This window comes from Microchirus variegatus, assembly GCF_963457635.1.
Source record: "Microchirus variegatus genome assembly, chromosome: 10".
Lineage (NCBI taxonomy): Eukaryota > Metazoa > Chordata > Actinopteri > Pleuronectiformes > Soleidae > Microchirus > Microchirus variegatus.
Genome location: NC_139811.1, coordinates 9,218,258 through 9,243,375, shown reverse-complemented (window position 1 = coordinate 9,243,375; position 25,118 = coordinate 9,218,258). Strand labels below are relative to the sequence as shown.

Here is a 25,118-nt window from a genome sequence, read left to right as displayed (position 1 = left end):
TTGTTTGTTTGTTTGTTTGTTTGTTGTTGTTGTTGTTTTTTTGCACCGATGATCACAAGTGCCGCAACTCCAGCTCTCGTGCACGAGACGCCAAAAATAAATAAATGAAATAAATCACATGTGGGGAGAGAACGGTTCGTCTCTTGAGGTCGAGGCTCGCTTCATTTGTCCTCCTTCAGTCGGTGCACGTGCACGTCTCAGCTCGGTCCGGTTCAGCTCGGCTCTGTTGTTATAACACCGCTGTTACAGAAACACATGTCCTTGGCTGAACGTCTCCAGTTCCTTTTCTTACTTTTTTTTTTCAGCAGCAGTGTGAGTGAGACTTCACAGAACAGCCAATCACAGCCCGAGCACGGCACGTGACGTGACGTGACGTGAAGGAATGAGAGAGAGAGAGAGAGAGAGAGAGAGAGAGAGAGTTCTTCTTCTGTTCATAACTTCAGGTTAAACTGAGCTACTACTTATTTGTATATAATTAAAACACATTTTCTGTTATTTTAATTCACATTCGTGTGTGTAAATTAAGAAGAAAAAAAAGAAGAAGAGAATTTGAGAAAAAAAAGCCAGAACAGAAGAAATCTGACTTTTTCCCTCTCTTTTTTAAATTTAATCCCCGTAATTCTGACTTTTTCTTTCATCTCAGACTTTTTTTTTTTTTTACCTTTTTTCAATTTAATCTCAGAATTCTGACTTTTTCCCGCTGTTATTTCAATTTAATTTCAGAAATCAGTTTTTCCCCTCAGAATTCTTTCTTTTAATATCAGCATTCTGACTTTCCCCCTTCTTTTTTCAATTTAATCTCAGAATTCAGATTCAGATTTTTTAAAAATCTCAGAATTCATGCTGTTCTTTCATTCAAAAAAAGTCAGAACAGAAGAATTCTGATTTTTTTCCCCTCTTTTTTTCAATTGAATTAGAAAAACTTTTTCATAAATCTGAATTCTGACTTTTTCTTTAATCTCAGAATTCTTACTTTTTTCATCTTTTTTCAATTTAATCTCAGAATTCTGACTTTTTCCCTCTGTTATTTTCAATTTAATCTCAGAATTATGACTTTTTCCTTCACCTCAGAATTCTGACTTTTTTTCAATTAAATCTCAGAATTCATATTTCTCCCCTCAGAATTCTGTCTTTTAATCTCAGAATTCATGCTTAATTTTTGTCTTTCATTCAAAATTTCTTCTACATGTTGCCCTAATTCTCTTTCGTAGTAAATGTACATTTATTTACAGTAAACACAGTGTCCACAGTCCTTATGTTTATTTCCTTATACACTACCAGTCTATATACACAGAGCGTGCTCAGCATAAATGTATCATGTTCAGATACAGTGTCTTCCACTTCTAATTCCCATATACACTATCAGAACAGCAGCTGTTTCTCTGCAGCAGCACCTCTGAGTTGAGATGAGCAAAGTCACCCACAAGAGGGCAGAGCAGGAGAGAGAGAGACGTGTTGTTCTCATTCACACATTATACAGTGATAACACAACAAGTATTACAGGATATACAGCGTTACTGACTGTCTGTTTCCTGCTGTTGCCTCAGTCCACAGCTGTAGTGCGCGATAAGTATGCGAGTATGTGTTCATGGAAGACTTATATGTCCAAAAATGTGTTTCGCTAAACTGCTCAGATGTAAAAAAATAAAAAATATTATTATTTATTAATAATAGAACCCTTTTTTTTTATTACCAAGAACCCTTTTAAAACCCTTTATTCAGGAAAGGGGTTTTAAAGGGTTCTCTGGATCAAAATGGTTCTTACTGGAACCATTTAGTGTTACCAAGAACCCTTGAAAAACAAATGGTTTCAGGTAGAACCTCAGCCCCTGCAGAAGAACACTTTTGAAACCCCTATTTTTAAGAATGTGGGACTGACACAAACAAATTGGCTGACTTCTACTTTCAAGTACTTTTACAAGTTTACCTCGTTGTGATTCATTCAACAGGGATTATTCAAAAATAACATTTGGTGTTGCAGAAGTAGTCAAATAGACAGAAATACAATATAATACGTACATTTGCTCGTGTCACTATTTATATGGGGGACTTTAAAAAGTGTGTCCCTGTACAAAAAGGTTTGGGAAACACAGAAATAGACATAGTCCTTTGTCACCATGCAGGACTCAACCTCTTTGCTGATTGTCAGTCCAAATTCTTCTATCTATGGCAGCTTTACAACAGGCCACAGGCTTAATACTGGCACCATAAATCACTTGTGTGTGTGTGTGTGTGTGTGTTTATCTATCGTGCGTTTCACAGCCCCCATAAATCACCCCTGCATGGGCCAGAGGTTCACAATAAGTGATAATGTCAGAGCAAATAGTGGTATGACCCATTTCTGGTCTATTATATGGCAAATGTGTTATGAATCTTGCCATATGTAGAGCGTCTGTGTACGCGTACACGCTATCAGACTTTAAACAATGTTTTTCATTTCCTCTTCATTGTGTTGAGAGACAACCGCATCGGTTTTATTAGTGCGCTGCCACTTGATAATGGTATGAGGCGAGAGACAGCAGAGGCCGATCACTGACCAATCATAAATCGACTAATCATTAGCGTCTGTAATTCTGACGCGCTTCTTTATCTGACTTTGACGTCCGCCCCCACGTTCCCTCCAGTCCCAGCAGACCGGGGTCTTATTGCTTTAACCTTTATTCAAAAGATCAAAACTGTTTTGTTTATAGATTTTATTGTCAGATGATGAAAACCACGTGTGTGTTTGTCTGTCTTTGAATATTTAACGGCTGTTTGTGTGACCCCCTGCTCTGTCGCCCGTTTGTCACTATTGGAGATAAGAAAACTATTTAAAGTCCGTTTGTCTCATCCACTCCAATTCAAAATGGACATCATTTAATGCTTGAGCCGTTAATATACAGTGATTTAATCAGTATAATGTCAATTATTTTGTGTATAGTGTTTGTTACTGAACACAAATCCACATAGACAGGCTTGTGTGTGTGTGTGTGTGTGTGTGTGTGTGGCCTACGTGCTAACACACCTGTTCAATGAGTTGAGTGGAAGGCCTGTATTAAGGTAACCTTATCTACCATCAAACTAATCTGAAAGTGCTCATTTGGATCCATTTAGTCAGACCGACCATAACAGCCACTGGTAACAGCCTTCACTTGCTAATAAACAGCCACAGTGAGACAATAAAACTACGAGTTGTACTATATTTGAGACGTTACTATTTCCTCTGCCTGATAATGCACTGGGGTCTGTTGGGACGGAAAGGCTTTTTAGTGTAATGGGGAAAAGAAAATGGCTGTGGCCCTACCAACCATGCTATTACAACGTCATATTGTGTGCACTTGTTTATTTAAGACATTTATGACCCTGCAAGGTGGTTGCCAGACAGGAAACAATGTGCTGTACTGGAAAGACTTAGTGAGAGATTTAGTTTGAAACAATGAGCCTGATGTCGTTGTTCCTTGTTTGTTTTCTATGGCAGGGCTTCTGGACGGATGCTAATGTTTTTCTGACAAATGTCTAGCTTTTATCACGCGAAACAGCAAACTCACTAATAAGTGAGATCCTGCCATAAAGTGGGAAAAATATAATTTTCATTTAGGATTTAGGAATAAGATTACGATGTGCACAGGGAAAATAGACAAGATTAAGACAGATTAAGGTTTGATTAAAGCATTGGCACTATCAAGTAGTGAAACCATTTGGCCAAACATCTATGTGTGTTTGAGGACTTGATGAGGACAGGTGAATGGTGTGGACAGGTGAATGATGTAGACAGGTGAATGATGTAGACAGGTGAATGATGTAGACAGGTGAATGATGTGGACAGGTGAATGAAGAGAACAGTTGAATGATGTGGACAAGTGAATGATGTGGACAGGTGAATGAAGAGAACAGTTGAATGATGTGGACAAGTGAATGATGTGGACAGGTGAATGATGTGGACAGGTGAATGAAGAGAACAGTTGAATGATGTGGACAAGTGAATGATGTGGACAGGTGAATGACGAGGACAGGTGAATGATGTGGACAAGCGAATGATACGGACAGGTGAATGAATGATGTGGACAGGTGAATGACGAGGACAGGTGAATGATGTGGACAAGCGAATGATATGGACAGGTGAATGAATGATGTGGACAGGTGAATGAAGAGGACAGTTGAATGAAGTGGACAAGTGAATGATGTGGACAGGTGAATGAATTATTTGGACAGGTGAATGAATGACGTGGACAGCTGAATGATGAGGACAAGTGGATGATGTGGACAGGTGAATGAATGATGTGGACAGGTGAATGAATGATGTGGACAGGTGAATGATGTGGACAGGTGAATGATGAGGACAGGTGAAAGATGAGGACAGGTGAATGAATGATGTGGACAGGTGAATGAAGTGGACAGGTGAATGATGTGGACAGGTGAATGATGAGGACAGGTGAGAGATGAGGACAGGTGAATGAATGATGAGGACAGGTGAATGATGAGGGCAGGTGAATGATGAGGGAAGGTGAATGAATGATGAAGACAGGTGAATGATCAGGACATGTGAATGACCAGGATAGGTGAATGATGTGGACAGGTGAATTGGAGCTAATTAAGGTCCATGCGTGAGTGAGAAAGTTGAAGCATTTGTGACCTTTGACCCATCTTGACTGATACATTGTGTTTACATTCATTTACATTTAATTTGTAAAATTTGCCTTAATTATATATTTTTTTAATTACAAACAATTCATGTGAGATTTGTGTTGTGTTTGTGAGTACATTTTAAACAAGCCACTTTTTTACTTTAGCTTTCGCATATTTTTAGACCAGTATTTTTTACTTGTACTTAAGTAAAGTTTTTTCAAAATAGTGGTACTTTTACTTCCCTGAGTGGAATAGTCACCTCTGCACTTGAATAACTCAATCAAAATGAATGAAAATGTTAAAGCCCACTGTAAGGATTGTGGTGACATTGTTTCGACAGCTTGGCCACGACTTTATAGACTTAATCCACCCTGCTTTTATAGCAGACAGTATTTATCAGCTCCACATAAGCCTTCACTTTTATGGCCTCCTTTGACCTTTGCTCCTCTCACATTGTGATCCTTTGTCTGTCCTCAGAACAGACTAGATTGTGGAAAAAATGGGCAAAATATTTCTAAACACAAATTCACCTGTCAACATATGATTATTTGTATCAACATATGAATAATAAGACTTAAATAGACTTTATCTGTTTTCGTTATTGGAATATTTTTCTCGCACTTTTTGATTTCGCTGAAAATCTGGTCAGGTTCAAGAACAATCTCGAATGTTATTCAGAGCAGACGTTATATGAGGCGTAACCCACATGTTTATAAACACAATAAATTATCATCTGAGAGCATTTCTGTGGGAGTGATCACATCAGATGGAGTGTGGGAGTCTTTCCTTGTGCACTATACCCTCCCTCTAACTGCTGCATCAACCGTCATTCTACAGTTGTTCATTAACACATGGAGGCCAGGTAGACCAGCCTGAAACACGGTGGGGGATAATCGATCTCAGGCTCGCGCTAGTGGAACAACGTTTGTGAAGACTGCCTTTCTCAATCTACACTTTCTCTCTGTGCTCAGAACAAGCTGCTACGGGCAACATTTGATTTTCTTCTCTTGCGGATGCTGGACGTTGAGATACGTTGCTGTGTGACTTCTGCTTAGTCACTGAAGAGCCCTGTTCTCTTCTGTTTTTGGACTTAACCATTGTAAATGGAGAGGATCTACTAAGGTGGACAAATGTAAAGAGCAGCTTTCCACCCGGCGTTTGCCTGAGTTTCAGAGTTCTGTAATTTTTTGTCATGTAGAAACTGTGTAACAGACGCAGAATTCTTAGTGGACGAGGAAAATCCAAGGGCTCAAGATGCACTGCTCGCACAGTTTACTCTACCTGGGCGTGCTGATAATGGCGGTGATCGGCAACAAGATGCTAGATAACTGTTTGTCATCCAAACACAAATACATTATTAATGTCGTGCTGCTGGAGGACAACACGTATGACTGGAGTCGGCCACTTGTGCAGGAAGCTGTGGAGGATGCTATTAAAAAGGACACGCTGGAGAACATTCACCATGGTATGGACTGATAAGTTCCTGTTTTGATGCAATCTTTAAACACACAATAGCCACTACAATTGATACAATGTAAAGCTAAGAAGAAGAAGAAGAAGAAGAAGACACTATGTTGAGGTCGGTGAAAGGTCTTAAGTTTTTCAAATGTTGAACATCAGCAGAAAAGTTTTAAGTTGAGGTCCTGCAGTTCACAGAAAACCATTAAACACAGAGCTCTGCAGTTTGTTGAGTAAGAATGTGTCAACATCGCTGTTGTGTAAATCCCACGGCTCTGATAAAGGCGGCCAAACCTTAGGATTTTACTTCTGACAAACCATTGTCAAATGAGCTCGCCTAAGACTGATCGACGATGCAGCCACACGGTGCACACAGGAAGTGATTTGCTCTGTATCAAGACAGACTGCGGCTAAAGCAACATTGCGTGAGTAGAGCAACACACCTGCCTGTAAGGTCTGATAGTCTTACTGGACAGAGACTGTCCTCAGAAAGACACAGCATACAAATAATGTTAGGATCATTTCTGTTCACAAACACCTGACAGAAGCGGACTATAACAATGACGAACATCAAAAATTACACAGGGCATATTTAATGTATCGGAGATTTGATCTGTTCTGTTCTCAGGACAATTAAAATATCATTATTTCACCCCCTTTTCTGGAAAGTTCATTTTTGAGGTGAATCAAATGTGTACATTGAGTGTAAAAATGATTACTGATTTTTAAAAAAGGCTTTCGTTTCATCTGACCCTCTGACTCGGATGTGGATGTTTGTTGTGTATGTTATTTTTTTGGAAAATTGAGCTGAAAGGATCCAGATCAACTTACTTATTTTCATAATATTGTGAAGAAGCAGACGGGAAATTATGGATTAGGATTTATCATATGATAACAAAGTCACAGCCTGGATATGAATGTAGTGTGTTGTGCATTATTGACCTGATTAAAACCTATTTAACCTATATTTATACTATACTATAATTATAGTGTGAAATATATATATATATATATATATATATATATATATATATATACATATATATATATATATATATACATATATATATATATATATATATATATATATATATATATATATATACATATATATATATATATATATACATATATATATATATATATACATATATATATATATATATATATACATATATATATATATACATATACATATATATATATATATATATATATGTATGTATGTGCATATATATGTATATATTTATATGTATATGGATATCGCTGTGTATAAATATGGCTCTAACAGTGTATATAGGTATATATATACACACATATATGTAAATATGTGTATACATATATATGTTTATGTATGTGTATACACATATATGTATATATATATGTGTATACACATATATGTTTATATATGTGTATACACATTTATGTATATATATATATGTGTGTACACATATATGTTTATATGTTTATATATGTGTATACACATATATGTTTATATGTTTATATATGTGTATACACATATATGTTTATATATGTGTATACACATATATGTATATATATGTGTATACACAATTATGTATATATATGTGTATACATATATATGTATATATATATATGTATATATGTGTATACACATATATGTATATATATGTGTATACACAATTATGTATATATATGTGTATACATATATATGTATATATATATATGTATATATGTGTATACACATATATACATATATATATATACATATATATATATATACATTTGTTTCTTTTGGAACAAATGTATCAAAATGCATGATGGAGCTCACAGGTAACACAGTTTAAATTGTGCACATTCTGATAATTATCTTGCACAAACAAGCAGAAAAGAATACACGGACATGACGTTGGTAATAAATTTGTCCCATAAATCCAGGTAAGACAACAACGAGCTTGTTACTTAATTAAATGGTTCCGTATGTTACTCAGAATCCGTGTTCCTGAAAAAAGAAGAAGCTGATCTGTTTCAATATGTACTATACTAACTGACTGTAATAATTAAACGGCTGCATTCAGGATGAACCAACAATGCACTGCTCTTTTTATGACACTTCTGCTCTCTAATGTATCACGACAGGGTCCAACCCTCAGGTTAGAACACATGCAGCTAATATGCTCTACAGCCATTTGTAAACATTACCTATGAACTTATCACAGTGCATTATTTGTACGTTTATTCTTTCTTTTTAATAATCCCCAATGGACCTTACTCTTACTGTTTGCCACAGGTTGCCCTTTTTCTTTTTAGTCTCAGACAAATAAGTAATCTGCTTGATTGAAACGTTGCATAGATTAGATTACAGAGAAGCACGTTTTCTTTCTAATATTAATAACTCTTATCTTTCTTTTCCCCTTTTCCCCTCAAGATTTACACTTCAACCTGACAGCAAACTTCTATGGGTTCAACACCACCGTGTACAACCGGCAGGGATGTGGGAGCACGTCCTGTGAGGGGGTGGCGATACTCAAGAGGCTGTATGTGAGTGTGCTTCTCTGAGCTACGACCAGAGGCGATTCTAGAGTCTGTAGGGGCCCTAAGCAAAAATTCCCAGGGGGCCCTTCCAACCAGTGTTCATCACCTTTATGTTTTAAATAATCTGACACCAACGAAAAATGTATGAGTTCAATTTTTTTTTTCAGAAATGAATGAAATAACATGGAAATACCTTGTAATTAAAAAGTATGTGAAACTATAAATGTAAAGAACAATAAAATACTGTAAATAGCTTTAAAAAAAAACTATATAAACTTAAAAAAAGGACATTACACTGTAAAGAACCAACATTATAAAACAATATAAATATATAGAACAATAAAATACTGTAAATAACTGAAAAAACATATATAAACTGAGTAAAAAAGATATTACACTGTAAATAATCCTCTTCATTTTCCCACTTGAAGAATGATAACTTCACACAGGTTAAAGTGAGGTGGGGCCTCTTTAGGGAGGTTTCCTACTGAGATGTCATTGTAAATCGCCCATTGTTTTTTAAGGGGGACGGGGAGGCGGCTGGTCACTGCACATTTCAGTAAAAACAACCCTCAGGCTCCGAATGTCGGGGGCCCCCAATCAGCTCAGGGCCCCAAGCAGTTGCCTGCGCCTCTGGCTACGACGGGGACAAGTTAGGCTGTTGCTCCATGACGGCGTGGTTATCATGGCACACAAAAAACCCCATGTTAATTTAGAGACACAATTGATTTCCCTGGGTTACTTGTAATTTTCCGTGGGAATAATACACATCTCCTTATATGGACATCTTGGGGTTTGTGTTTATAGGTCACATATTCATTAAAAAAATGTGTTTTGTTGTTGAGTCAAAGCTCTAATTCCTTGTATATGACATTTTTAATAGTAATAATGGTGCAGACGTCACAAAATAGAGCGTTTTTTTCCCCTTTTTGTTCATAAAAATGAACCAAATGAACTTTGAACTGTGTGTATAATACTTTGAACGTATTTCCAAATTTCCCAAATTTGGAAAAAAAAAAAATTCTAATTTTGGAATCTGATTGTCTAGGTTTTGCTAAAAAATGGATATAAGACACTATATTGCACAGTAATGGAAAAAAGCAGCGAAATAAGTCTTAAATCTTTGTTCCAGTGCTTCCAGTTCCCCTGGGTTGAAGGTCCAGTGCGACACTGAGAGAGTGACAGTTTAATGCAAGAGTCTCACCATTAGATGTCACTAAGTCTTCCACACTCCAACTTTAAGACAAGTCTATTAGGGGTTCAGTGAAAGTGAAGAAATCCCACGTCTAGACCAAAGAAAAAAGTTAATCATTTAATAAAATGAGGCACAAGTTGATCAAAATGAGTCAACAATTTAACATGAATATAAACATGACACGGAATGTGTGCTTAGCAAGCAATAAAACTATGAATAATAGATACAATGTGTGAATGATATGTACAATATGTATACTGTAAATAATTTCTGTAAATTTACAGCAGAATTTCAACAATATTAAGGTGTTTTTTTATTTTTTTTAATAAACAGTGCTTTACTGTTGATATTACAGAACATCAGTGAAATTACAGCTCATTTACTGTTTTTTTTAAACAGAACTCTAATGTCTTCCTATTTTACAGCACTTTACCTTTAAAGTGTATTAGATAACAGTATCATGCATTATTTCTGGCATTCTGGGAAGAGCATTGCTTGAGCTGCACATGTGAAGCTATTTACCTGCCATTTCCTGATCCATCTCCATCTTACTAATTATTTGGTGAGTAGCAACTTTATTTTATTGATTCATATTACATATAATATTATTGTTTGATTGGATTAGTTTTGTTTGGATTGATGATTACAGCATATGCACATGCGAGAATGATTTAGGTTAGCAGCTAGCTACATTTTCAAAGTAGTCAAACAACACAAGGAGCACATTTTAATTTCTGTGTTTGTTGACACCTGCATTTTGTCAGTGAATTAATTAAACTTTGTGATAGTTTGTGTTAACATTATACCGTCTATGTAATTTACTCTAATTTACGATTCGCATGAGATTAGTATTACTTGGGGACCTCTGGTGACCCAAGGTAATTAATCCAGTGCAAATAGGACTTTTGACAACACTTTAAAGACAGTGCATGCTAATTATTGTGTGTGATAGGGCAGATTCAAATAAATGCAAGTTTATATTCAAGATAATTATTGGATCACAAATTTAAAGTTTAAACTTTGACTGTTTTTCCGTCTTGCATTGTGACATATTTCTCTGATATTGCAGATGTTTTCACCACTGCTACTTACAGGCTGGACTGAGAAACCTGGTGTCTTTGAGTGAGCCGTAACTCTCCTGCCGATGTTCTTGGACTTCCACACAGTACAGTACTTTGACAGTGAGCTGACTTCAGTCTCAAAAACAAAAAGTATCTTCGGAATGACTTGAGTTTTACCATCATAATAGTCAGCATCGCCCTGAACAAGGATCCTTTGAAAATATTTGCAAACCTCTTAAGGAATAATTTTAATGAATTTTTGAAATTCAGGAAATTATCCATTTGCCCTGATGCACTTTGACAGTGAGCTGACTTTCTTCTCAAAAACAAAAAGTATCTCGGAATGACTTGAAATTTCGCATCGTAATATTCGGCATATGTTCGTAATACTGTTAATATATGTTATATATGTATGTTTGTAATACTGTTTTTAACATCCAATTTGTTCAGCATGTGAAGGTTTCAGTTGTCATCTTTACATTCAAATAAATGAAAGTGCAATAAGAAGCTGCTTTTTCTCTTTAATCACATGATTGTAAAATCAGTAGGTTAATTTTCCTTCTGTGATTGTGGCCAGGTTCAAACTGAGATTTTGTGAAACCTAAAGTCATTGACATGTCACATGTTGTTCTTAACAAAAGTGCCTTTAACTGTGTGCAATCACATTTTTAAATAGATTATTGAAATGTACAAATAATACAAGCTAAATAGTAATTTAATTGTAAAATACAGTGAAGGTAATTTTGAAAAAGAAAAAAGTAACATAATGGCAAACCAGCTGCCAGGTCTTTACTGTTTTTTTTACAGGAACATTTCTAACAGTGTACAATATGAAAAAACAGTTGATTCTGTAGAAATGTGAATAAAACAAGAATTATTGCACATTATATATTGCATGTGGGTTATTGTACTAAGTTTAGTGTTGTTTAGAATAAAATGATAATAATAATAATGCTCATACTATACAGGATAATGATGAAGTTGGATGTGTCATGCTGGGACCTTCTTGCACTTATGCCACATTTCAGTTGGTGGAGTGAGTATGACTTCATTTTTCTACACATACACTGAAAAACTGCTTGTTTTGTTGTTGTTGTTGTTGTTGTTGTTGTTGATGATGACTTTTCATCCCTTGTTATTTGCCTTAGTGAAGAAATTGGCCTGAGTCTGAGCATCCCCATCATCTCCGCAGGGAGCTTTGGTCTCTCGTGTGACTATAAACCCAAACTCACTCGAATTCTGCCTCCGGCGCGAAAGATCTCAGACTTTTTCATCAACTTCATGAAGAAAGAATTGCCATTTAAGAAACCTTGGGAGAACGTCTATATCTACAAGAAGTCCTTCAATGCCACTGAGGACTGCTTCTGGTGAGACAACGCAAGGCTGTAGGTGACCGCGCTTAAGCTTCATTACAGAGCATCATCCAGCGTTTGGTTTGCTTTACCTCCACAGGTACATTAATGCACTGGAGGCACCCTCCAATAAATTTGCCACACAGACAAACAGAGAGATGCTACGCAGTGAGAGCGAGCTGAAGGATGCACTCACCTCTAACAGAAGGCACAGCAACAGTGGGTATTTTAATGTTTAGCGTGTGTTGAGTCTCTGCGAGTCATCAATCATCATCCCTCCAAAAACAAAGTCCTGCTGACCGACAGAAAAGGTGCCTGTAATATCTAAAATTAATCAGCCGCCTGATCTGAACAATCACAGCAGATACAATCCTTGTAAACACAGAGGAGGAGGATTAGAAGATAAAGAAAATAAATTACCAGTTTGTGCCAAAACTTCTCCCTGCTCCTAATTGAATATGCAAAACAAACAACAACAATTATTCTGAAATTAAATATGAGGAAAACATCTAAATTATTTCACACACATTATGGGATGATTGTTGTGATTGTGACAGGAAACAGCTGCTGGTTCAAATAAAGACATGTAAATCTATAGTCATGACCTAGTTTTGTTTCTCTTTATTTTCTGTCATGGTAGAGCAATCTATTCGTCACATCATCAACCCTGCTGTTGTGTAAAGTGGATTAAAGTATTAAAGATACACCGTTTTTGCGGTTTTTCCACAGTAGTAAACCAGTGTTTAATGTCCAGTTACTGGACAGAGCAGCCCAAATGTTTTAATGAAACTTTCATTTATCCTTCTCAGTTTTCATTTTCTGTGGGAGCCATGATGAGATTTTTTCCATAAAGGAGAAAGTGGGGCCAATACACGAGGACACCATGTTCATTCTCATTGATATTTACAAGTAAGCCTGGCTGTGTGCGTGGAAAAATGAGAGCGTCGTGTCCAATGTGTGGAAGTAATGCTGTTGACATTGAAACCTTTTACCTTCCTCCAGTCCCGATTATTATGTCAACACAACGTCCGCCAAGATGATGCAGGACATCCTGGTGGTCACTCTGCCACCGAGGAGCTACACCACGGGATCAAACTCGACGTACAACAACACCGTGAGCTGCAACTCACAAAAAACACATCGCTGTGCGGGGAAAGCAGCCGTGCTTTTAAGAGTCTGACCGGATCTCTGTTTTCTGTCCAAACTAACGTGCAGATCAATGACTATGTGGCTGGGTATCACGATGGCACTCTGCTGTTTGGCAAAGTGCTCCGAGAGAGAATGCTCAGCCAGCAACAGAGCAGGGGATCTGATGATGTGCCCCTGAGCGACAACCCGCTGGGAAACGTCTCCTTTGACGGTGCGTACAGACAGTAATGACTCAAAGTTACAACATCATGAAGTTTGCAATCAGGGGCCAAAACATGCAGCAAAAAGAGAGGACCACTTATTTATCTGTTCTATTCTCTTCTCTTGTTTAACATTGTTTGTAACATGAAGGTCTTATGTGAGGGTAAAAATGTTAGAGACAAACAAAAGGTGTTTCACCCTTGGTAAATTGCTGTGGGAATAATACACAACTCCTTATATGTACATCCTGGGTGTGTCACATATTCAGGCTTTAAAAAAGCACAATTTTTTCGTCTTCTTATGTGTTGTTGAGTCTAAGTTATGATTTGTTTTCTATCGCATTTTTTAGCACTGACATAAAGCAGCAGTAATTGTGCACAACTCAAAAAATAGAGCCTTTTTTTCCCCTTTCATTTTTGGTCATAAAAACGAGGCCAAGTGACCTTTGAACTGTGACGTATTTCCAAATGTCACACATGCAATCGGATGTTAAACATTTTTTTCAGCACTTTTTGCCCAGGTGAGTTTATATAGTTGGTCAAAATATATAAATATATATTATTTTTGTATCAGATTGTCTATTATGTTGTGTTGAAAAAAAAAAGGATATAAGACACTATATTGCACATTCTTATTGCCTCTGTTTATACTGTACGTTTAAACATACACTCTTAGAAACAAAAGTGCTAAGAAGAACCATATAAGGTTCTTCGGCTTGTCCTCATAGGAGAACCCTTTTTGGAGCCAAAAAAGGTTCTCTTTTGGAGGGTTCCACCAAGAACCCTATACATATAGAACCTATTCACGAAAGGGGTTTTAAAGGGTTCTCTGGATCAAAATGGTTCTTACTGGAACCATTAGTGTTACCAAGAACCCTTTCTTCTGGAAAGCAAGTGGTTCCAGGTAGAACCTCAGCCCTTTTGGAACCCTTATTTCTAAGAGTGTATTAATGGAAAAAAGCAGACAAAATGCTCTGTGTTCTAAGGCTTAAAAAGCCCATACAAGTGGTTCCAAACATGGTTTCATCTTTCACTTTAGAATATGTCCCTCACCTTCGATTGACCAAGCACAACATGAACATTCCTCATTCCACTTTTATTGCCTTGTTCTGATGTCAACATAGTTTTTAGCTCAATGTAATTACATTGTTCACGTTGTCATTTCTCTGTTGTGTGTGTGTGTGTGTGTCTGCTGAGAGCAGGTATGGCAGGACATTATGTGCTCGATGAGTACGGAGACAGAGATGCTAACTTTTCTATTATCTACACGTCCCACGTCACTGGAAAGGTGAGGCCACTCTCTCCATTCTGTGGTATAGAGTTTGAGACATTTTCGATATGTTTTGTACTCATTTGTGTCTCTCCACAGTACAAAACTCTGGTGGTGTTTGATACCTCGCGGAACGAAACCAGAGTGGTTGACACAAACATAGAGCTGCCTTGGAAAAACGGTGAACTGCCCGATGACCAGCCAGAGAACCCACAGAGTAATACTCTCGAACATCAATCAGTCCATGTTTAGCTTTCTTCTGTGCGGTTGAGAACGTTTTCAGGAAGCAAAACATCAAAATCATGATTGACACTTCCAGGTTTACACTGTTACAGTGACGACAACATGTGTTTGTGTGTGTGTGTGTGTGTGTGTGTGCTTCCAGGTTTGAGTGTGCAGGACGTGATTGTAATTGTTCTGAGTATCAGTGTCATCGTGGTGACAGCCATTGCGCTCATCTTCTACAGGTAGAGATGGGACACACACACACACACGCACACACACACACACACACACACACACACACACACACACACACACACACACACACACACACACACACACACACACACACACACACACACACACACACACACACACACACACACACACACACACACCTTTTCTAGCTTTTTTCTGTGTGGATCTGTGTGCACCCATGGTAAACTGCCATGGGAATAATCCACAACTCCTTATATGGACATCCTGGGCGTGTGTGTTTATAGGTCACATATTCAGCCTTTAAAACAATGTGTGTTTTATTTGTCTTCGTATGATGCTGTTGAGTCAAAGTTATGAATCGTTTTATATCGTATTGTAAGCAGTGATATAAAGTAGCAATAACTGTGCAGAAGTCACAAAATAGACGAGCCAAGTGAACTTTGAATTGACGTATTTCCAAATTTCGGATTTTAAACATTTTGAGTACTTTTTGCTCAGGTGTGTTTATAAAGTTGGTGAAACTGAAAAAAAGGTTGTGCTGGAAAAAAAAGGTTATAAGACTCTATATTAAATATTCTTATAGCCTCTGTATATATAGTCTTTTTTTGAACGCTCTGTGTTCTCAGGGTTAAGATGTCAGTGTTTTGATTTTAGTATCAACTGCATAAAACGTAGCTGTGATTGATTTATCTAACCGACGGTATTTATTTAGAAATGTCTGGATTAACTACTCAAAATAATCGTCATGGTAGCAAAAATAGGGAAATCATGACATCGTGACAGTACATGCATGTTTGCGTGTGTGTGGTAATACCATCAGGCAGAACAGGAAAGAGCGTCTCATGCAGAAGAAGTGGTCTCACATCAACCCTCACCTGATCGGTCCACTAGATCAGAAGGAGGTGTCACTGAAGGTAAACAGCCTTATTCACTCACTGTTTACTCTGTTCTGTTCTGTCTGTCTGTCTGTCTGTCTGTCTGTCTGTCTGTCTGTCTGTCTGTCTGTCTGTCTGTCTGTCTGTCTATCTATCTATCTATCTATCTATCTATCTATCTATCTATCTATCTATCTATCTATCTATCTATCTATCTATCTATCTATCTATCTATCTATCTATCTATCTATCTATCTATCTATCTATCTATCTATCTATCTATCTATGTTGAATTGTTCCATTGTAAAGTGTAAACTGATCATTTTAGGAACTGTCCACCAATTGTTGCTGTCTGTCTCTACACTCTTAGAAATAAGGGTTCCAAAAGGGTTCTTCTACAAGGGCTGGGGTTCTACCTGGAACCCTTTGCTTCTCAAAAACCCTTTCCCGAAGAAAGGGTTTTTCAAGGGTTCTTGGTAACACTAATGGTTCCAGTAAGAACCATTTTGATCCAAAGAACCCTATAAAAGCCCTTTCCTGAATAAAGGGTTTAAAAAGGGTTCCAGGTGGAACCTTTATAAAAAAACTGAAGAACCTTATATGGTTCTACTTAGCACTTTTATTTCTAAGAGTGTACTGTAGCCTTTATAGAATAATAACATCTGTGTTTGAGCCTATTGAGTTGATACAGTTGTGTTTATGTAACAGATTGATGAAGATAAGAGGAAGGACAGCACTTTTTTCTCTCATCGAGGATGCTATGACAAAAAGGTACCAGCAGGACAACTTACAAAAACATCAATCAATCAATATTTAGGAATGAATAAAAACAGATGTTCACTTCGAGACCTTTTGCTTCATTTCTTCAGCCAGTGATCCTAAAAGAGCTGAAATACACAGATGGGGATTTCTCTGAGGACCAGAGGATTGAACTTAACACTGTAAGGCAGCTTTCATATTTTTGTGAATCTCAACATTGGAACATTTGAACCTAGTTCTAATCCCGTCGTCCTCCATTGTCCTTTTGTTTGTTTTCCAGCTGCTGCGGATCGATTATTACAACCTGACCAAGTTCTACGGCACGGTGAAGTTTGAGTATGGGGTGTTTGGAGTGTTTGAGCTGTGTCAGCGCGGCTCCCTCAGAGTAAGAGCCTGTGTTGCTTATCACTCAGTCTACTTTATTAGTTGATATGTTTTTTTTTAGTGCAGTGCAGACAAACCAACAACTATTTCAAGACGGTTGTATTTCTGTTCCCATGTGTTTCTTATTAGTTTGCTTCTAAGGTCCTGTGTGCAACATTCAGGACGGTTCACTGACAATTATTGACCAATTGAGTTTTTTATTGCCAATTACTGACCAAACTGTATGTATATGTTCTCTAATTTCACGTCACATATCCATATGTTTCTTCCCCCAGTACATTCTGAAAGACAGGATCTCATACCCAGACGAAACATTCATGGATATGGAATTCAAGATATCAGTCATGTACGACATAGCAAAGGTTTGTGAAACGGTTATTCCTCTTTTATCAACAGTACGTCACAGCTGCCAGCTTAAATGTGACTGCGTTTAAACACACACATAATGACACAACAGAGGAAAACAACAACAACAAACTGCATCCAGGACTAAAGCATTTTCTCCTTTTTTTTTTTTTTTTAACCCCCTATAGGGCATGTCATATCTCCACTCCAGTAATATTGCGGTGCATGGACGCCTCAAGTCCTCCAACTGTGTAGTTGACAACCGCATGGTGGTCAAGATCACGGACTTTGGCTGCCACACAATCTTGAGCCCAGGCAGAGGTGAGATTGCGTTTTTTTTCTTCATCTCTGAGTCAGATTAGTGATAAGTGAACTCCTCTCCTCTCCTCTCAGATGTGTGGACAGCCCCGGAGCATCTCCGTAAAGGCGGAGTGTCTCAAAGAGGAGACGTCTACAGCTACGCCATCATCGGCCACGAGATCATGATGAGGCGAGATCCATTTCATACACAGCACTGCTCCAATATGATAGGTAGATCCTGCACACCGTGTGTATACACAACATAGAGGTCTGCTTTTCACCCAAAGTGAACCCTAATAAGTATTTCCTTAGATGTGGATTTGCCAAAACTATTTCCACATTTTTAAACTTTGGCGGTGTGATTCCACAGAGAAGCTCTACAGAGTGCAGTATCCCTCTGACATGACTGTGTTCAGACCCGACCTCAGCTTTGAAGGCGCATCAGAGCGGGAGATTGAGGTAAAGAGGGCGAACAACAACAACTCAGGAGGATACTTACAGTAACACAGGGTGCCTCTGATTTTCTCTGCGTTTGTGTACACAGTTGTATGTGCTCATAAAAAACTGCTGGGAAGAAGACCCAGAGCGGAGGCCAGATTTTAAAAGGATAGAAGTGGTGCTGGGTAAGATTTTCAGGTACGTTTCAGTCATTTAAAGTATTTCACCATCTATCTTTAGTACATAATATTGTGAAAGATGAAAACTCCTTTTGTCTGTAAAATAAAGGCTTAAGTAAATTTGGAAACGACAGATTTCAGTTTTTCTTGCATTGCATTATAAGTGAGGATTTTAAAAAAGGGGTTTGTATGAAATCCTTCTCGCTATGACCTAACACATTTAATGCAACACTTTTCTCTCTGCATTATGGCTCAATACTGTAAGTACACAATATGAACAGTGTTGTCGATGATGCTTGTGTTTCCTCAGTAATCTACACAACCAAGCCACTGAGACGTACATGGACAATCTCATCCGACGTCTGCAGAACTACTCGAGGACTCTGGAGCATCTGGTGGAGGAGAGAACCTCTTTATACAAACGGGAGAGGGACAGAGCCGATCACCTAAACTTCATGCTGCTTCCCCGGTGGGTTCATGCTGCTGCACATGGATGAAGTGGTGTTTGTGTCCTTTATCAGTCCCGAAAGGGGATATTACTTCTCTGCATTGAACCCATTTTCTATAAGAAACCTTCTAAGAAAGCTCAATTGGGAGCAATGGTGATTGGGTACCGCAATACAGACATTTTAGCAACATTGGGAACTTGAAGATACCACATTAGATACATGTGGTATCTAATGTTTCCAGCTTGAAGCACAATACATTATGTAATGTGTATATACAATATGCAAGGGTATAATAATTTTGGATTTTTCATCAGTTTTAGTTTTTATCTATCTATCTATAGATATATGTATGTATATATATATATGTATCTATGTATATTTGTATATAAAAATGGAGTATTGTATCAGCTAATCCCTAATTACAAGTCATGGCAATGTTTACCTACTCGTATGGCGTTCTTGTTCCCCTTTACCGTTATTTATCCTGTTTATGTAATATTGTCTTTTGCATTATGTGTGTGTTTAAATGCAGAGGGCAGATTTAAACCCTGTGAATAAATCCGTTTTTTTTTTTTTACCCTCTCTTTGCATCTCCTCAGTCCAGTGGTGCGTTCACTGAAGGAGACGGGCAGAGTGGAGCCAGAGCTGTTTGAGGAGGTGACGGTTTATTTCAGTGACATCGTGGGATTCACCACCCTCTGCCACTACAGTACGCCCATGGAGGTGGTTGACATGCTGAACGACATCTACAAGAACTTTGACAGCATCTTAGACCACCATGATGTCTATAAGGTACGCTGCATACTGTTCCCACACGAGTGGTGGAAGTTAATGAGTCCACCGGACTCTGATGAACGAGATATCACGTGATCAGATTTTGGTCAAAGGTCGAAGGTGAAGTTTATTGTGACCTAACACCTAACAAACGCATTTCTCTTTTTTATTTTTGGCCATATCTCAAGAATTGTCTGTCCATGTGCTGCTGATACAGTACAGCATATCATAAACACTTTGAGGGTATGTCATTAAATCCCTTTTACTGACTTCCATTATAGTTTTTACTACATATGTTACATGAGTCTGTACATAGCACGGCCTGTGCTACAGGAAGATAAAACTGAATTGAACTCAAGTGAACTTGACTGCATTCAGGAGTCTGTGATTGTTCTGTATTTCCTGTGGTTGTGGTTATTTATTTTCTTTTGCAATAGCAGATAATGTTTTGGTCAATACATTATCTCTCAGGTTGAGACTATAGGAGACGCGTACATGGTTGCGTCAGGTTTGCCCAAACGCAATGGCAACAGGCATGCAGTGGACATTGCACACATGGCTCTGGACATCCTGGCATTTGTGGGGACCTTTCAGTTGCAGCACCTGCCTGGCATCCCTCTGTGGATCCGTATTGGGGTGCATTCAGGTAAAACAAATTCATGATTGCATATTATTTAATAATAATATTTTAAAAAAGGACCTCGTCATATAAATGTACACCTTCTTGTCATCTGGACTCACTTTAGCCTAATGTTATCTATCTAAAAAGAAAACTATAAAAGTCTCCTTCCTTTCTTTGTTTCTTACCTACTGAGAACAGAAGGGAGGGTGTGGTGACAGAACTAATAATATCTCATGTATTCAGGTATGGCAATGACATACAGTAACAAATCACTTACAAAAAAAAGCTTACCAAACCAAGCTGATAATGCAGTTTTTCTTCTTTGTTTAATCACTAGTGCAGTGCCCGTAGGAAGTATGTATTCCTATAGAGGGAGCTGAAGAAGATTTTTCAGTTATGGTAATGATATGGCATGATAAGGAACATAAAGGCTAACATAACACAAACACTGTGCGTGGCTGGCGTGGCTGACAGTCACAACATCTAGCTACGCTAATGCTAATCAAAAATGAAAACATTTGCATTGTGCCTAATGAGGTTGCACAGTGTTTGTATTATGTTCTCCCTACGCTAATGCTAAGCGTAGCCTCGCTAGCTTACCTTTTTCACAAAGTTAGCAGCAAAGTAGTAGCAATGCTAATGCAAAATAAATATGTGCTCGCGTATTGGTGAATGGACATCTCGTTGTTTCAGTATAACGCCATGTTCTGCAGTGAACTGTGTGAAAATGTCTCACCCACGGCGAGGACATCCTCTTCACTCCCACCTCCCCGCTCCAGACAGCGCAGCTGCTGCTGATGAGACGCTGCCTGCCTGGTGCAGCATGATAAATCAGTGAAAATTAAAATCCCTCCAAAAAATGTGAAAATCAAGGGTGCACACCATCGGGCCATGCTCAACCCATATCCAAAGACTAACGGTCAGCGAGATATGCCTGTCACAGACAGACACACAGACACAACTTGCTTTATAGATAGATGTGACTGGCATCAAGTGGCAGAATAAGAATTGCCAATACTAAATCACACCCCAACAAACTATCAGCGTAGCTGACTGAGTAGGAATGAGATCCAAAAACCTAAATCAGGTATGTGGTGTTTGTGTGTAGGACCGTGTGCGGCAGGAGTGGTGGGGAACAAGATGCCTCGCTATTGTCTTTTTGGCGATACGGTCAACACCGCCTCACGCATGGAGTCCACGGGCCTGCGTAAGAGACAGCACACACACACACACACACACACACACACACACACACACTGATTGTCTGAGTTAAAATGCCCGGTGTCTTTCTAGCTCTGAGAATTCACGTCAGCCAGTCCACCATCAGAATCCTACAGAGGACTGACTGCAAGTTTGAATATGAAAAGAGAGGAGAGACATACCTGAAGGTGAGCGTGGTTGGATTTGCCTCTTGATTTACTCGTCTTTTTGTACGAACTGTGCTGCGAGTGGTTTAATTTCCTGTGTGCGTGTGTGTAAATGACTCACAGGGTAAAGGTAAAGAGATGACATACTGGTTAACGGGGATGACGGGAGGAAAATACAACCTGCCGACACCGCCAACAGCGTGAGTAGATTTACTCTAAAACATACATAAATGTCTGTTAGATTCAAACCATTGGAGTATGCCTGAAAACACATAGAAGTTCCCACAGAACGTTTTAGGAAATATATTCTACTGCTGCTGTATACACTCAAATGCTCCCTCTGTCAGGTCTGGTAGTATTTTTGCATGCAGCACACAAAGAAAGTCTGTTCAAAAAGACCAAATAGAGGAAGAAAAACATCAACAAAGATTTCAAAACTGCAGCAGACTGGAAACGTGGGTATTCCGTAGACCACTGTCCACAGTAAATGATTGCGATGTTCCGTCTCATATCAGGGAGAACTTCCAGCGGCTCCAGCAGGACCTGGCAGAGATGATCGTGTCCAGTCTGGAGAAGCGTGGAGGTGGAAGAGAGGGCTTCGAAAAGAGGAAGACGCTTTCGACCAAAGTCCGTCCCAGGGAGAGAGGCAGCAGCGTGCAGAGTGACGGTCAGCCCGAGTACTTCCACCTGGCAGTCACAGACAACCCCAGTACCTACCTGTGATTACAGGCCAACTTTCGCGCCACTTTTTTGGGAAGATCTTTTCATCAAGGGGTTGAAGTGACTGACGTACAGCTGTGGTACATGCAGGCATGTTAAAGGTGGGACTTATGTTATAATAAACATGCCTGTGTAAGGATTCATTTCTGTTTAATCCCCCTAACACCCCACTCTCCTCCTCTGTCCCCAAACTAAAAAAAGCTAAAATCAGGTGTTATTTTTATTTTTGTTGAGGCAGAAGTGCTTGGATTAGCATCCTCGTTTATTGTGTGGCACTGACACTTTTTTTTTTTACACCAAACTTTATTTCAATGCATTTGATCTTTTATTCGTTTGAATGAGTAAAGAATATAAGACTATATAAGTATATAGACTATATACTATATAAATAATAAGACTAAACAGGTAAATTGTGGGGACCAGACCACGCTTTACAGTTATTGTCTGTGTTTGTTTTCAATATTACCACTCGGGGGCACCAAATTCCAAAAGCACTGTGGCTAGACTGTAAATCTTTCCAGACGTTTTTTTTTTTGGGCAGGACTTTTCCTTTAAGAGCTACTAACAAACCACAGCTTCAACATATCAAAGTTAGATTAGACATGTTCTGTTTGTGACTTTCCTGTGAAAAGTTCTCTGTTCATACTTCGATGTCACCCGTTGTGAGCTCACTGATTGAGAAGGTTTGACAAAATTATTTACCGTGTAAATAGCCTTTTCTGCTGCAAAGACAGTGAAACTGTATCCTCATATTACTACGTCAAGAATGTTCCTGTTTAACGTCACAACCATGCTACCTAGTTTTCAGAACATCCCAAATGTTTCTGTGATTATTGTTGTTATGTGTTTTATTAAATGACGTTTGAAATATGACACAAGTTGCTTACTTTACAGCAAATACAAGCCTGCCTTTACAAGTCTCACGCCGTAATATTGTCAAATATATACATGTGCATCAAACAATTTTAACACGACAACTGTGAGATAAAAACATAAGAAACTGAAGAATAGATATTCAAAGTTTTTGATTTCACCACATCAACAAAATATCCTTACTTTGCAATAGACACACATGAAATGCCCAACCCTATCCTTAACCTAAACCCAATTCTAACTTTTACCCTTAACCCAAGTCTTAACCCACGAAAAGCCCTTAAAAGATGTGAAGACCTTCCAAAATGTCCTCTCAAGGTTTGTGGTTTGTATGTTTTGTTGTCCTTGCAAAAATATACATCCACTATATCGACAAATGTTTTGAATTCAGGTGTTTCAACTCAGGCTTTGGCCTCAAGGCCCCTTATCTCCAATAAAGGACAATCTTAACTCTTCAGCATACCAAGACATTTTGGACAATGCGATGTTTCCAACTTTGTGGCAACGCTTTGTGGAAGAACCTTTTCTAATCCAACATGACTATTGTGTCTCAGTGCACAAAGCAAAGACTATGAAGACATGGTTTGATGAGCTGGTGCAACATCAGTGCCTGACCTCATAAATGCTCTACAGAATAATGGCTCCAAGTGAGCAGAACCAATACCCCGCCCAAGTTTAGGAGATACTATACTGTAATGGAAAACCAACCAAATTGTGTAGAGGAGAGCCGTGCCGTACTGTGCCATTCTGGTGCCATGTGGAGGAAAAGTGCCATAAATGGGCACAAATTCCCATAGAAACACTTCAAAATCTTGTCTTCCAAGCAGTGTGGAAGCTATTATATCTGCAAAAGGGGGACCATCTCCATATTAAAGTACATGTATATGTATTTGAATGTGTCATTACAGTCCCTGTTGGTGTAATGGTCAGGTGTCTGAATACGTTTGTCCGTACAGTGTGCAAGAACACACCTAGATCGTTTTCGTCGTGACTAAGGCAGTTCCTCCCAGCTCTGTGGCAGGAAGTGGAATCCTGTGCTCACTCATTGAGCTCCATGCTGGCAGCCCTCTCTCCTCATCTTTCCCCGCGTGCTTTGCAGGAAGCGTAACGGCGATCGGTCTCTCCTCCCAACACGTCCCCGTGTGTGGTTCCAGGTGCCGTTGTGCGGCACAGGGGGATGACGGTGCCTCCACTGCTCTCTGAAACGTCTCAGCCTGGCCGTCTCTTTCTGAAGGGACGAGGTGGACTGTGGCCAGCGTCTCTGCTTTCTGTACGGGCTCTGCATGTACCAAGAATTTTAACGGCATCAATGATCATTTTAACTCCAGACGTCATTAATTCAAACCATTTACATTTAGCCACAGAGTTACACAGTTGGTGTTGTCGGTTAGCACTCTTGCATTTGCAGCAAGAAGGCCTGGAGTTTGCATGTTCTCCCTGTGTGTGCGTGGGTTTTCTCCGGGTTGTCCGGTTTCCTCCCACAGTCCGAAAACATGCAATATGGCACAATATTAGGCAAACTGGACACTCTAAATTGACCGTAGGTGTGAGTGTGAGAGTGGATAGTTGTTTGTCTCTATGTGTCTCTGTGATTGATCGGCGAACTGTCCAGCATGTACCCCGCCTATCGCCCAATGTCAGCTGAGATAGGCACAGCACCCCTGGAGGATAAAGCGGTAGAAGATGGATGGAAGGATGGATATATATTGCACATTGCAATATTGCATATATTGCACATATTTCCTCACAGCATTAGATTAAAGTTGCATTATGTAATAAATCTAAAGC

General features: G+C 38.8%; 1 protein-coding gene across 1 annotated transcript; it reads left to right on the top strand.

Moving 5' to 3' along the window:
• Window positions 1-5,859: 5,859 nt before the first annotated feature.
• Window positions 5,860-22,460, top strand: gucy2ca (guanylate cyclase 2Ca; the record flags this gene model as incomplete). Its single annotated transcript, XM_083897071.1, has 27 exons — window positions 5,860-6,070; window positions 8,471-8,583; window positions 11,802-11,869; window positions 11,982-12,200; window positions 12,286-12,404; window positions 12,995-13,094; window positions 13,188-13,299; window positions 13,401-13,545; window positions 14,737-14,822; window positions 14,904-15,021; window positions 15,190-15,271; window positions 16,066-16,159; window positions 16,829-16,891; window positions 16,990-17,061; window positions 17,160-17,264; window positions 17,539-17,625; window positions 17,797-17,929; window positions 18,002-18,139; window positions 18,279-18,367; window positions 18,453-18,544; window positions 18,836-18,994; window positions 19,574-19,766; window positions 20,220-20,394; window positions 21,479-21,577; window positions 21,664-21,758; window positions 21,861-21,937; window positions 22,253-22,460. 27 exons carry the CDS (start codon window positions 5,860-5,862, stop codon window positions 22,458-22,460), a joined length of 3,252 nt encoding a protein of 1,083 aa, XP_083753197.1.
• Window positions 22,461-25,118: the final 2,658 nt, after the last annotated feature.